General features: G+C 31.5%; 2 protein-coding genes across 10 annotated transcripts; one reads left to right on the top strand and one right to left on the bottom strand.

Moving 5' to 3' along the window:
• The first annotated feature begins 189 nt into the window (after positions 1-189).
• On the top strand, positions 190-5172 carry Rab9 (RAS oncogene family member Rab9). Of its 8 annotated transcripts, XM_070302896.1 has the most exons (4): positions 190-234; positions 406-1626; positions 1700-1956; positions 4528-4585. In XM_070302896.1, exons 2-4 carry the CDS (start codon positions 1192-1194, stop codon positions 4553-4555), a joined length of 720 nt encoding a protein of 239 aa, XP_070158997.1. In that variant the 5' UTR covers positions 190-234; positions 406-1191; the 3' UTR covers positions 4556-4585. The 8 variants fall into 8 exon arrangements, with proteins under 8 accessions (XP_070158997.1, XP_070159003.1, XP_070159000.1 ...); XM_070302902.1 differs by lacking the exons at positions 190-234; positions 4528-4585 and adding an exon at positions 4848-5172 and having other exon boundaries at positions 243-1626; positions 1700-1960; XM_070302899.1 differs by lacking the exons at positions 190-234; positions 4528-4585 and adding an exon at positions 4848-5171 and having other exon boundaries at positions 243-1626.
• Positions 4038-12956, bottom strand: Ctr1a (Copper transporter 1A). 2 transcript variants are annotated; one of them, XM_070302904.1, is made up of 5 exons: positions 12753-12954; positions 6334-6576; positions 6033-6265; positions 5729-5758; positions 4123-4995 (listed from the first exon to the last, which is right to left on the bottom strand). In XM_070302904.1, the coding sequence occupies exons 2-5, from the start codon at positions 6574-6576 to the stop codon at positions 4794-4796; spliced, it is 708 nt and encodes a 235-aa protein (XP_070159005.1). In that variant the 5' UTR covers positions 12753-12954; the 3' UTR covers positions 4123-4793. The 2 variants fall into 2 exon arrangements, with proteins under 2 accessions (XP_070159006.1, XP_070159005.1); XM_070302905.1 differs by lacking the exon at positions 5729-5758 and having other exon boundaries at positions 4038-4995; positions 12753-12956.
• Between the last annotated feature and the right edge of the window lie 104 nt (positions 12957-13060).

The following is a 13060-nucleotide window of genomic DNA, read 5'->3' as shown; positions in this document are numbered from 1 at the left end:
TTTTAAACTGACCGCCGCGAATATGCGTAGAAATATCTCTATTCTGAATTTTCTTTTGCACTAGATCAGCTGTTTCCTATAAATTACTATGTGATTTTTTTCCCGAAGTTGGCACTTCAGGGTGCTTCACGCAGAGTCAACTCTACATATATTGTATCTATCTAGCTATTCATATATTATGACTCGGAACAGATGTTTGACATCTGCGAGCGTGATGTGCGTGAAAGATAAAACGTAAGGTTAAATAAAGATGGATAACAAGTTATATAATGTTAATCAATGAAAGTTAACAGTTTAAATTTTTTTTTCAATCTTAACAGTCGTATACACTCTCATCTCTTAAATAGATGTCCTAATTGTATTCTTAGATCTATAAAAGCGGCTGGTATTTATTTATAATCGCAGATAGCCATATTTTCGTGAGGGTCGCGCTCGCTCGACCTCCAATATGGGCGTTCCTTTTTGTCGTCTGCAATGTGTCAAATGAGCACCCAGCTGAAAATGATCGAAAACTGTTGGATAGCCGAGTGAGATATTAAATTTGCCGTGGAAATCGATGTGTCAACAAAGACGCCGTTAGAAAGATCGAGGAATAAGTTATCCATTTTGATGAACGTATCGAATTTCCTTTCGCTATTTTTATTGACAGTGCCACAATAACAAAAGATGTGTTTCTCGTGCAATTGAATACGATAATTGAATTAAAAGCACGAGAAAAAAAAGTGCGAATTTGCTTAATCGAATAATCACTTCTTCATCGAAACTTCGAAACTCTTAATTTACTGTAAAATCAATGAGGATTGTTATCGATTTAATCGTAAGGTTATGCAGTGGAACCGAAAAAAAATAAAGAACTTTTTATTTGCTAGTTATTTGATAGAAGCGAAAGAGAGTGGGAGAGAAAAAGAAGAAAAAAAGTTTTTTTGCGGATAATAAACGGCGAAACACTTTAATGCGTATTCCAAGCTTTGAGAAGCTAAAATATAAAATTCCTTCAAATCAGCTGATCAGCAAAGAGAGAGAGAGTCTGTGAGATTTAAGTAGGCTTTAACGAGAATACATGTAAATTATTTTAAATATATATATGTATATATTGAAGATATTTGTTACACAAGACTTTGTTCGCGTCGGATAATTTTTGACGTGTAAAACACAGCATTATTTCTCGCGAAAAAAAAAAACAGTTGGAAAATGTCGGCGAACAATTCAGCGACGATGAGTACAAACAGAGGCGGTAATTTTCAAAATCGCAATTCCCAAAGATCTACCCTTCTAAAAGTAGTAATACTTGGAGATGGTGGTGTTGGAAAGTCCTGTCTTATGAACAGATTCGTATCGAATCATTTCGATGAACACAGTTTCCACACTATCGGAGTAGAATTTCTGAACAAAGATATCGAAATCAATGGCGAAGCGTATACGTTGCAAATATGGGACACCGCCGGTCAGGAGAGGTTTAAAACTCTCAGAACACCTTTCTATAGAGGCTCAGACATTTGTCTTCTGACTTATGCAGTAGATGATAGGACGAGTTTTAAAAATCTAACGCTATGGAGATCTGAATTTCTTAAGTATGCAGATGTTCAAGAAGACTCCAGTTTTCCATTTATTGTTGTTGGTAATAAGGTAAGCTATGGAACAAGCAGAATTTACATCGAATGATCTTACCTTAGTGTAAGAAGTGTTATTTTTTTTATAGGTGGATGTTGCAGAGTCTGAAAAGCAGGTTTCCACAGAAGAAGCTCAAGCTTGGTGTTTAGAAAATGGCAGTCCCCCGCTAGTTGAAACATCAGCGAAAGATGCCACTAATGTTGAGGCAGCATTTGGGGCAGCGGTTGATGCATGGGCAAGATTTGAAGCTAGATTAGAACGGCCTTTATTGGAAGACACTGTCGATCTTTCTAAACAGCAGTTTCCACATCGTTCGAGCTGCTGTATGCCTGTGTCCAGCGCTGAGTAGGTCATTATGATTTTCATTAGTTTCTGATTTTATGTTCCTATGGAATAATGCATGATACATTTTTCTCAAGATCTTCATTTGTGACCAGCTAATTGAAATGAATTGTAAGAAGATAAGCATATATATACAATCTTAGACAATACAACATTTTTGGAATGATTATTTATAATTTCTTTACATTTGGAAGGAGTACATGTCACAAATTGAATTCGTAGAAATGATGTTTTTACTCTCTTTAGAACACATCAATAAGAACACTTCACTATATAAGTGTAAGATATTATTTTACTGATTTTTTATAAATTCACAGAAGGATGCACACTTCATGAAAATTTATTTTTAATCCGTAAAGAATTCGGACTTGTTAAAGTTAAATGTCTGATTAATTAATCTCATTTCTCAGTTTCTCTTTCAGTTTTGTCAGAGATAGATATTTTTACAACAAATTATACTTAAGACATTATTTCTTCACACGTGGCATACTTTGTTTCTAGGTCTAACAAAGTAATATGAAGAGAATCTCTTGCCTGTCTACAATATTCTCTTCATTATATGGTAAACTTTCTTTATTGACACGCTGGAATTACGTCGATTGTATGTAAACAGCATATTGTTTCAAATTTTTTACTTAAGGCTGATTAAAGTTTCCAAAGAATGTGGTCTAATTTATAGGGTATTATTAGTAGTGAACGAACGATGATTTTGCTGGTTAAGTCTTTCTTTTCTATGAATCTTAACAAAATACTCAAGTAAAGCCACAGAGGTCGTATATGAGACAAATAATGTATTGTGTGAGATATATATATATATATATATATATATATATATATATCCTGTATTCTGGAAATACACACACACACACACACACACACATATTTCCAGAGTACAACCTTAAGATCAAGTTAAACGTCCTATCAACGCTTTGTGCAGCTCTTAATAAACTACTAACAGTATTTTAAGTGTTTTCACACACCACTGGCTTGTGATAAAATATAATAATAATAATAATAATAATCATGAATTGCTTTATTAAATAAGGGATAGGCATAAGATGTAATTTTAGCTTTGTAATCTAAATTTGCCTTATCCTCGCGATATACATCTGAGAACAGTAAAGTGACATGTATTTTTTATTTAAGCATAATCTTGCTATGAATATTCATGTGCGAATCTATATGTGAATTTGATATTTGTACAAAATGCGACATATGCTTTTCTGCTCTTAGAATATTTCTCATTCAATGTCTAACAATTTTTCTACAAATTAATAATGTTATGAAGGAGTGAAATTTTTTATAAACAGTCATCGTTGCCACACATTTTATTCGCAAGGTTCTTGATACTTCAGAAACAACCTCATATAGCACAAGGAGAGAAGTATGTAACAATTTTCTGACAAGAGTTAAATTGTGTATAAAATGTGCATATGCTGGTGCTTTTTATATATAATTACTATATGTGAAGTATATAAATTTATAATAAAATATATGATGATAATTAAAATATTAAGTACGTAAAACACTAATCATATCAAGGTGAGAGATGGTTTCATCTCATAATCACCACAATACATAAGCATCATTCTTACTCCAAATCTCTATATTGAAAGATCTATGAATTATTTTTTAAAAGATATTGCTGCACACATACATATAAATATATTATTTATGAAAAAAAACGCGCGCGCGTATTGATTGTTATTTATTATTTTTACATACTTAATAAACAAGGCTATTTCTCGTATGTACATGTGACTTATGTACAATGTGTGTGTATGTATGCCTTAAGATTTTATAATTCTAGGAGACGATTTTGCAAGGAAAAATAAACTATACTGTGCTTGTTTACAGAATGTCATAATTTTATAATTATACACATTAACCAATTATATTAATATTATCCTTCCTCTTTCGTAACTATGGCAAAATTTTTTTTATTTGCCAGAAAAATGTATCATAAATATGAAACAAAAAAAATTGAAAGTTGATAACGATAATATGCGAGACAAGAATCTATATCATGAAGAAAAAAGGGAGGAAAAGAATTATATAACTCCTTATATCATTTCTTTACATTTTTTTTTCTCATTTGAAATATTTCGTGAGATATTTTATATGAAATTATAATGCAATCTTTATGTAATATATGCAATATGTGTCAACTTGTAACAGTTTATTTTATAATGGTATGTTTTTACAATTATTTAAGATAATGTGGACACACACATCCTTTTTCCCAAATATTAAAAATTTATTAATACTATCAGGCATCCTTCCAAAAGTATAATAAAACGGATAATAAAAATATAAAATTGGGAAAAAGTGTGTATTTGACAACATATTTCTTATACAAATATCTTAACAATATTTACAACTTGCCACATTTATCTAAGATTCAAGCTCCCAGTTGTTCCTTATATAAAATTATTTCATGATACAATAATGAATTGCTAATTATTCTAAAATCTCTTCTATTAGTATGTAGAATTTATATAATAATTCTGTAAAATGTTTGATTAAAGATAATTTAAAGATAACTTAATAGGTTTTCTTAAATTGTTTTTTCAGGACAAGGAAAATGAATATACAAAGCTAAATTATAAAACTAAAATAAATATTTTTTTCCTGCATCCTGCTATATTTCTATATTTATTGTATATATTATGAATTTAGAGAATATTAATTCTCTATATTCTTGTTTGATACGCAGAACATTACATTACTCTCTTAATCTTGATATTTCTTTTACATTTAAACGGCTTTCCGTTAAAGTATAATTGCACTCTCACATGAGTGCAGTTCAGGAAGAGTAAATTAAAGCAATTTATTGAATGCTAATGACAATGTTCCGTAACATCTACGATTACCGACTTTTTCCAACCGAACAGAAAGTAACCGATAGCAGCACCTACTACTACGGCGCAGCACAACCAAACATTATATGTCATGAAGATTAGCATCAAGAAGTACGATAGGACGATCTGCACGATGTGCAGAAACGTTTGGAATAAATGCATCCAGGACAGCATAGTCGGCCTGCACAGATTAATGTATCTAGTTACGCCCGAATCCATTTAAAACTATGAAATTGAAAGTTGATTTATAGTTCTCAATAATTCGCAGTTTTAGAAAGCCACCAAATTAGTATTAAGAGCAAAATACAAAGTGGAGAATTTTTATGCTGATTATTCATAATTGTATTTGCGAATTGAGTTATATATAATTTCTGAAACAAAATATATAGCTTTTCATAAATATCCTAAATGATTCAATGTTGTTAATAACTAAATTTTTAGTTATTTAGGTTTAGAAGATGATGTAACATATAACTATTAGCACCATTAAGTTATTTAAGAAAAAATAAATATTTAATATTTGCATCTCAAAAATTATTTGTGCAACTTTCTCAATTTAATATATAGATACAATTATTAAATATAAGAAAGTCAATTCGAAAATGTCTAATTGGAAATATGAAGACACATATGAAACAAGTGGAAATATTGATAGGATAGACATGCTGAAAATATTTGACAAATGAAGTATTTTATACTTTATATCTAAAGGATATATAAAGTCCTTTTAAAAAAAGATATATCATACATGCAAGTTTTACAATAATATGAGAATCACTTAACAAAACGCTAAAACACTTATTATAATTGTTACTATTTACAAGCTGCATCACATCAATTAATAATAGCTGTAATATTGCAAAGTACAATTCAGAAAGAAAATCTCAATATCTCATAAGATACCATTTACTTACGGTTGCTTATGGATTACTTCTCCAACCATACTAAAAAAGCATATTTAATGATTAAATTGATAATATAAACTATCGTTTATGCGTTTTAGCGATCCTGCAAAAGAATATTGCTCTTTGGTTTCGAAATGAAAAGATGCCTGAAGATTATATACTATTTAACGTCATTTGACACTCTTCATATGCACATACACGCATACACAAATTTTTCACAGTAAAATTATGAATATGCACGAGCAAATATGGGAAAAACAACGCTTTTTGCAGGATCACTGACAATGCTTCATCTGACAATAAGAGAGCTTACTGAACAACTCGATTGTCTTCGGCTACCACGTTCTTCTCATTCGGTACGGTGACGCTTCTATATTGCAGGGCGTTGTATGTTTTCCAGAACAAGTACTCCCGGTAGTATTTTAAACCCTCGTAGAGCGCGGCCATGATCACGATACCGATCATCGAGCCGATGAGACTGCCGATCGACGAGATCTGCCAGTTCTCGAACAGCACCGATTCACAGTAGCCGGTGTGAAATGTCATCTAAGCCGTGAAAAACAAATAATATCGTTAGCATAGCACCGAGTGTTGGATAAACGACTTATACCTACCGACATACCGTGCGAGCCCATGTCGCTGCACGCGTCGCTCCCCGTCGAAGCCCCGACATCGTGATCCATCCTCCCATGGTCCATGGTCCCGTGATTCATACTCGCGTGATCCATACTTCCATGGTTCATACCTTCGTGGTTCATGCTCGCATGTTCCATACCCATGTGAGCCATATGTACACCATGGGACGCGTGATCTATTGTCCCGTTCATCATCATCTGGTCCGCATGATCATGAGACATCTGTAAGCAGAAAGAAAGAAGAAAATTCTTAACTCGATATACTTTGATAAAATCCACAGAATACGCTCAATCTCTTTCGATTCTATTCCAAAATTATATGAAGGACCGAAGATAATAAAATAGAAAGCTTTATCAGATTTCAAGATTCGATCAAATCGTTTTCTTTGTTATGCGAAATCTTCATTATCACAATTCCATTGTGATAGTAGTATAATCCGAAGTATATCCGAAATATAAGAATCCAAAATATTTCCTTAATTCAGATCTAAAGATCATTCAATTGAAAAATTTGCAATTTTCTTTATATCTACAAATTGTATGTTATAATAAAAGACATATCGAGAAAGAAGTCATTATAAATTTAATATAGGGGAAAAAAAAAAAAACCTCACTTGAAAATTATATTTTTTCAACAGGATACCACATTGTGATAACAATCATACACAAATATTCTTAAAGTTAACAGCGATATCTCGTGAAGTAATGAGTCGAAAATATATCAGTTGAAACGTTACTTCAAATTATACACTTTTCAAGGTAGCATTATCATTTCATTAACGATTTATGATAAGATTCTTTTGCACGAAAATGAAGAAAAAGCGATGGAAAATTTTTTTCAATCCTTTTCGAGAATAATTCGTTAATTATTATTAGAGAATTATAGGAAAACAATTTTATTTTAATTATTTTTCATGAAAAATAAACATCTGTTTCGCTTAATGTTTTACAAGTTTAATTTTTATTATTGTTTGTCTTTAAAAATATATAGTTGTTACATAAATCAAAATATTTTCTCTCGTCCATTAAAAGTCCAAAGTTAAAATAAATATAATATTTTTTTTATTTTCCTTGTCAAAAGAAGTTGATTAATTTGTATAATGCTGCATGTCGGTCTAAAAAACATAATACATAATTTGACGTAACAAAGATTGCAGACTACAGAGGTAATGTAAAATGTTGCTTTTGAAAATAATTTGATTGTTTATTCGGAAATATTTGTATTGCGTATGTACTCGCATGATGTGTGTCTTTAAGGTAGATAAGACATATCTTTGCACTTGTATAACAACTACATGTATACATATATATACGCATCATACATAGGTGTAACAGAGCGCCCGTATCAGTAGTTTTTTGAGAAAATAACGCATTTTCGTGAAACGTTTCATGCAAAAGTTGTAGAACTCTAAGTGGCGTATTATATAATCATATTAGTATAATCTTGAATAGCACCGTCAAGGTCATATAAAAATCACTTTGAACTTTTTTAATGGAACCCCATTTCAAACTTATTTACAAATATGCATATGATATCGTAAGTTAAAAAAAAAAGTGTAACAGATGATGATCTTCGATTATAAATTGGCCAGAAGATCTATCATAAAAATTAAGATCGTAAAGTTCATCCAAATCTATAAAAAATTAAAATCAGAAAGATACAAAAATAATGAAGTACTAAAAGCTGTTTAAACGAGGAAAGTTGATAGCAACAATAATACAAGAGTATACCAAAATATGAAGGTAGATTTATCAGGATGTACATATGTATCGATAAATGTTGTTCTGGAACTGTAACATCGATGAAAAGTGTACATAAAATATGTCGATACTTTGGAATCTTATCGATCGATCAAACATTGCACGATACATGATTATTTAAAAGAATTATCACACGTGTATTTACAAACAAATCAGCGATCGAGCTTGAATTACAACGATAAAAAATTAAAAATGAATAATAATCTAAAAAAGGATAAACTGGTGAAAAATAGTTTTAATGTACAAAAATAGAAATGAGAAAAATAAATAATCTCCTCTTTCCTCTTTCTCTCTTGTGCATTATAATTTTTAAGTCAGTTTGAAATTTTGAGTACAGTAAACGAAAAATATTGCGCCAATTATTGTTTTGATACCAGATGTACGCAAAAAAGTTTTTGTATATATGTAGCATCGGGATCTAAATTTTCTATAAAGATCGCGGTACCAGTCAAATGATTTTTCTTTCTTATTTTCCTGTTTCGTATCGCGTTCTGAGGAGAAAACTCGGAAGCAACAGATAAAGACACGCTGAAGAATGCGTTTGGATGCATGCATTCTCGATTGCGCAGGCTATTATTGCATATTACTTGGTTCAAACAAGCGCCATTGTTTCAATCTTTCAACAAAATTAAATACCTCGATGAAAGCTACAAACGCTATCATTACAATCATCGTATCATCCATTTTTTTATTGACTATCTCATTCGGATAGTGTCAGCTATCTCTCGTCTCCCAAAATTGCGTAATATTATAAAAGTATCCAGTATCCAGTACCGTTCAACATTTCCGCTAAATGTTTCGTAAGGAAACTAGGACTCGATCAAAAAACGAAACAACCGTTGCTACTCGAGATATTCTGGTTAATGAAAATGACTCATCATTATCTGGTAGCGGTTTAACCGTAAAAACCGCGTACGTGATTAAAACCCATGATAGAGAGAAACTTCTTAAAAAGAAAGGAAAAAAAAACAGGAAGCGTCGACGTTCCAGAAGAAATAGCACGGAAAAAATAGCAAGGATAAAATATCCGGGAAAAAGAGACAGAAATATTACAAATAAAGCATGAGCAAAATAAAATAAAATAATAAACTCAAAGACACAAAATTACTTAAAACGACAGATAATAATAAATTTTTAAAATCATTTTTGTAATATTAAATATTCTTAACAACATTGAAAAATAGTTTTCAAATTATAAGTAACAGAAAATGAAAGGCTTTTCGAAAAATTAGCTTCGGGATGAAAATAGATGGTAAAATGTCATTTTCCTTTTATCTCAAATATACTCTATTTTAACGATATTGTAATTCAAGAGTTATTTAATAACGATATTTAATACTGGAAATTGAAAGTGTATGAGAAGAAGGGAGTAAGTGATGATCTCATTCGATATTTTCGTCAAATCGATTGAGGCAAATTGATTGAAGGATAGAAGAAGTGAATGATTGAAGAGTTTGAATGGTCCATGGAATTGACATTTTTAGTCGATCAATCGTTGTGGCAATATTTTACAAGTAACGGCTTAAAAGACACGTTATTTATCTCCGAGAGAAATTAATCGTTAGAATTCGAAGTAACAGTTACATTTTATTTTGAAGGAATTCGTTGATTGAGTTGCTAATCCTACTTTGGCACGATGGTAATTAAACTTTAAAGTGAAGAAGTTCGTATGACAAGAGGTAGAGATAAGATGTCAAAGCGGGAAGAAGTGAAGGGAGAGAGCAATATATTATCGCTCTTGTCGTGCGAAAATTTGCTTCGAAGCACGTCAACACTTCACGAAATTTCCACTGCTAATAAAAAGAGATATCACCCATCTTAATATTTGCAATTCAAACGGCGTCGTACACGAGATGAAAAGATTAAGTATTTAGTCGTAGAAAAGTATGCGAAAAATATGAAGTTTTAGAACTTTTTGTGATAATTTGCTAAAACAAAATATTATTAATAAAAGTAAATAAATGAGAAAAGAGAAAAAATATTTTTTAATTTTATTAATTTTAAGAATGACACGAAATAATTTTTTTTTTTTTTATAATTTGTGTCAGCGAGTTATATAAAATAAATGATACATTATTAGAAAGCAAAATTATACGATAAGCTTTATTCTCTCTCCACAGTTTTTCGTTTATTGATTTCATACTCTGAAAATAGAGGAAAAGGATAACATTTACGAGTTGGAAAGAAGACAATTCGAAAAAATTGTATCGCGACATCTTTTTACAAAATTTTAAGACATTTGCACTTTTAAATACTAAGGCATTTTACTTTATGTGTTTTTAAGAAACAATCTGTACATGATATTAAACGTGAAAAATACAGTAAAATTTTCGTTGCAAATTAATAAAATTTTCAAATTTTGATATATATCACGAGAAAAGACTTAGAATTGAAATCTCGGAAACACCGAATCTCTCTCTCTCTCTCTCTCTCTTTTCTTGAACCTATATTTGCTGTTTTAAAACATTTTTTTAAATTAATGTATCGATCGAAATAAACGTTCTATATAATATCCTATATTTCACGATGGATATCGACAAAAAATGCCATGCTGTAGGAATCTTTAATATTGAAATACCAGAACACGTGCCGAAGGAAAGCACGCGTTATATAATTCCTGTAATAAAAAAACCGAATTATCGATCAATTAGTGAAATCGTTCGTGAACTAAATTAGAATGAACGTTCGGGTAAATTCCCGCGAGAAATTTTCAACCGCGACGACAATACGAAAGTACCCGAGATCATTGTAGCGTGTCAATATGTGTCACGTGTAGCAAAATTTCATTACAATGAACTCGGATCGGTTTCCATTCATTTGTACGATCTCTTTGACGAGATTAGTTGTCGAGTTTTTTTCTTTTTAGCAGAAAAAAAAAGATCGATTTGTTATACTCTTCTAAAATAATCAACATCAAATATCTTTGTATAATTAAAATACAAATTAAAATTCCGAAAAAATATAATTCGTTAAAAGTTAAACGGAGAATAAAGTTCCGTTGTGTTTTAGCTGATGCCTCTCTAAAGCGCCTTAATTTGCGAAAAGCATATTTAAATGTTTGCAATTTGAAAATTATTAATCTGCAATATCTTAAAGGAAAATTCTTATATCAAAGATCTTCTCTAGTACGTGAAAGAAAAAATGCGAGGAAGATATTTCCATATAAGCGATTGCTAAAAAGTTTCATTACGAGTGCTAATAGTATCGTGCAGATATGCGCCTAAAGTTATATCAAATCTCATTATAGCGAACGTTCCGCTATGTTCCTTTCACCCTTTCTACTTAACTGTACTCTCAAATAAACGATTTTGTAACTACCGAGTACTTTTATGATCTGTTTATTTATTTTTTTTTTTTTTTGTTTGTTTGATACAATTCGAAATTTTTATCATTCTGCATAATTTTATTTCTCAGATAATATATTAGCAGATACAATATATTTATAAAACTTGAGAAATTTATATAAACTCGATTATTTTAAAATTTAATTTTCAATTTTTGTTTATAAAAAAATATATATGAAGTAGATTTTATTCAACTGACTTTACCAAAAAAAATAAATAAAAATTTATAATCAGTAGAAAAAGTGTCAACTATATCAACGCGATTAATTACGTAATATCGTAGTCATATGCGACATATTTTTAAATAACATGTATTGACGATGAAAATTTTTTTTCGCGCAAATCTCTCGCTCTCGTATCCTCGTGCAGTTTCATCATAAACTCAGCTATCGGTCCGATGATGCAAATTCTCGGCCGAGGGTTGGCGATATTGGCTCCAATTGAATCAATGACGGTAAATGACGATTAATTAGCGCGTTCAAGTGAGGGATGTAGAAGATAAATATCCGCTGCTGATCTGAGTAAGCAAACGCAGGCGCGACTTGATAGTGAGTATCAACTTTCGCATCGTGAAAGTGAACTCTGTTCTAGCTCTTCGTCTCGTCGTGATTTAGGCAGAATGCGAGAAACTGGAGCGGAAATTTGTTATAAAATATATTTATTTTTTATACAATTCAAGGTATTTTTCACGCAACTGTAACATATGTTACAGTCGAGGAAAGATTTGCCAGATGATGCATCCGTGAGAAAACTTGTTTCACAGCTCACAGCTATCATTAAGTAACTGCGCGATTCCGGATTCCTTTCTAGATCACTTTATGTCTCTAAACGTTCTACACGAGGATATTCAGGATCATTGATTTAAGAATATAAAGAAATTTTACGCCGTAGATGAATTTCTTTAGTATTTATCCGACCGGATCTTTTTTCAGGGTTTAAAAGCCACATTAAAAACATTTTAAAAACTACGAGAATTTTGTTCACAGGAGCGAAGGCCATTTGAAATTTATTTCCGCGATAGAAATCTCGTTAGAGGAAAAGGAGAAAATGATTCTTTGAAAAATAAAGCGAAATAAAAAAAGATAAGAATGCTAAGTGCTTGCAATCGCTCTCTTTCTGTAATTAATCAATGGAAATTTTCATTCTCTCGATAAAATGAAGGGAACAGAAAGACAAAGCGCGAAAGCGGAAACAATTGCGAAAAAAATAACGTTACACGTGCATGGGAGAGCGAGAGGATTCGCGCTGGCGACAGAGGAGCTCCCGAAAAATACAATATCAAAAATCGCTTACCTTCGCGAGCAAGGTTATGTCACGCTGTGCGATAATCGGCGACGGAGGACGAAGTCAGGTCGAGCGACGACAATAGAATGAGGCAATTCTTCTCGCACACGCCCGACAGCGACAGCACGACTTCCCTCCGCTCCTTTTTCCCTACTGTTTAAACACCGCTGACACGCTCTTACCGAATCCATTAATAAATCACAGATGATGATATAGGAAAGTAGATAGTTAACCCCCGTATTTCGCTTTAGAATAGTGTTTTCAGCGCCATCTAGACGAATATATGCTAGAATCGGCGTCATTAACGGCCGCGTTCA

Source organism: Polyergus mexicanus, unplaced genomic scaffold (genome assembly GCF_030449975.1).
Source record: "Polyergus mexicanus isolate NDT 795.1 unplaced genomic scaffold, iyPolMexi1.0 SCAF_10, whole genome shotgun sequence".
Lineage (NCBI taxonomy): Eukaryota > Metazoa > Arthropoda > Insecta > Hymenoptera > Formicidae > Polyergus > Polyergus mexicanus.
Note: the sequence above shows the minus strand (reverse complement) of the source record. Positions and strands in the feature narration are given on the sequence as shown.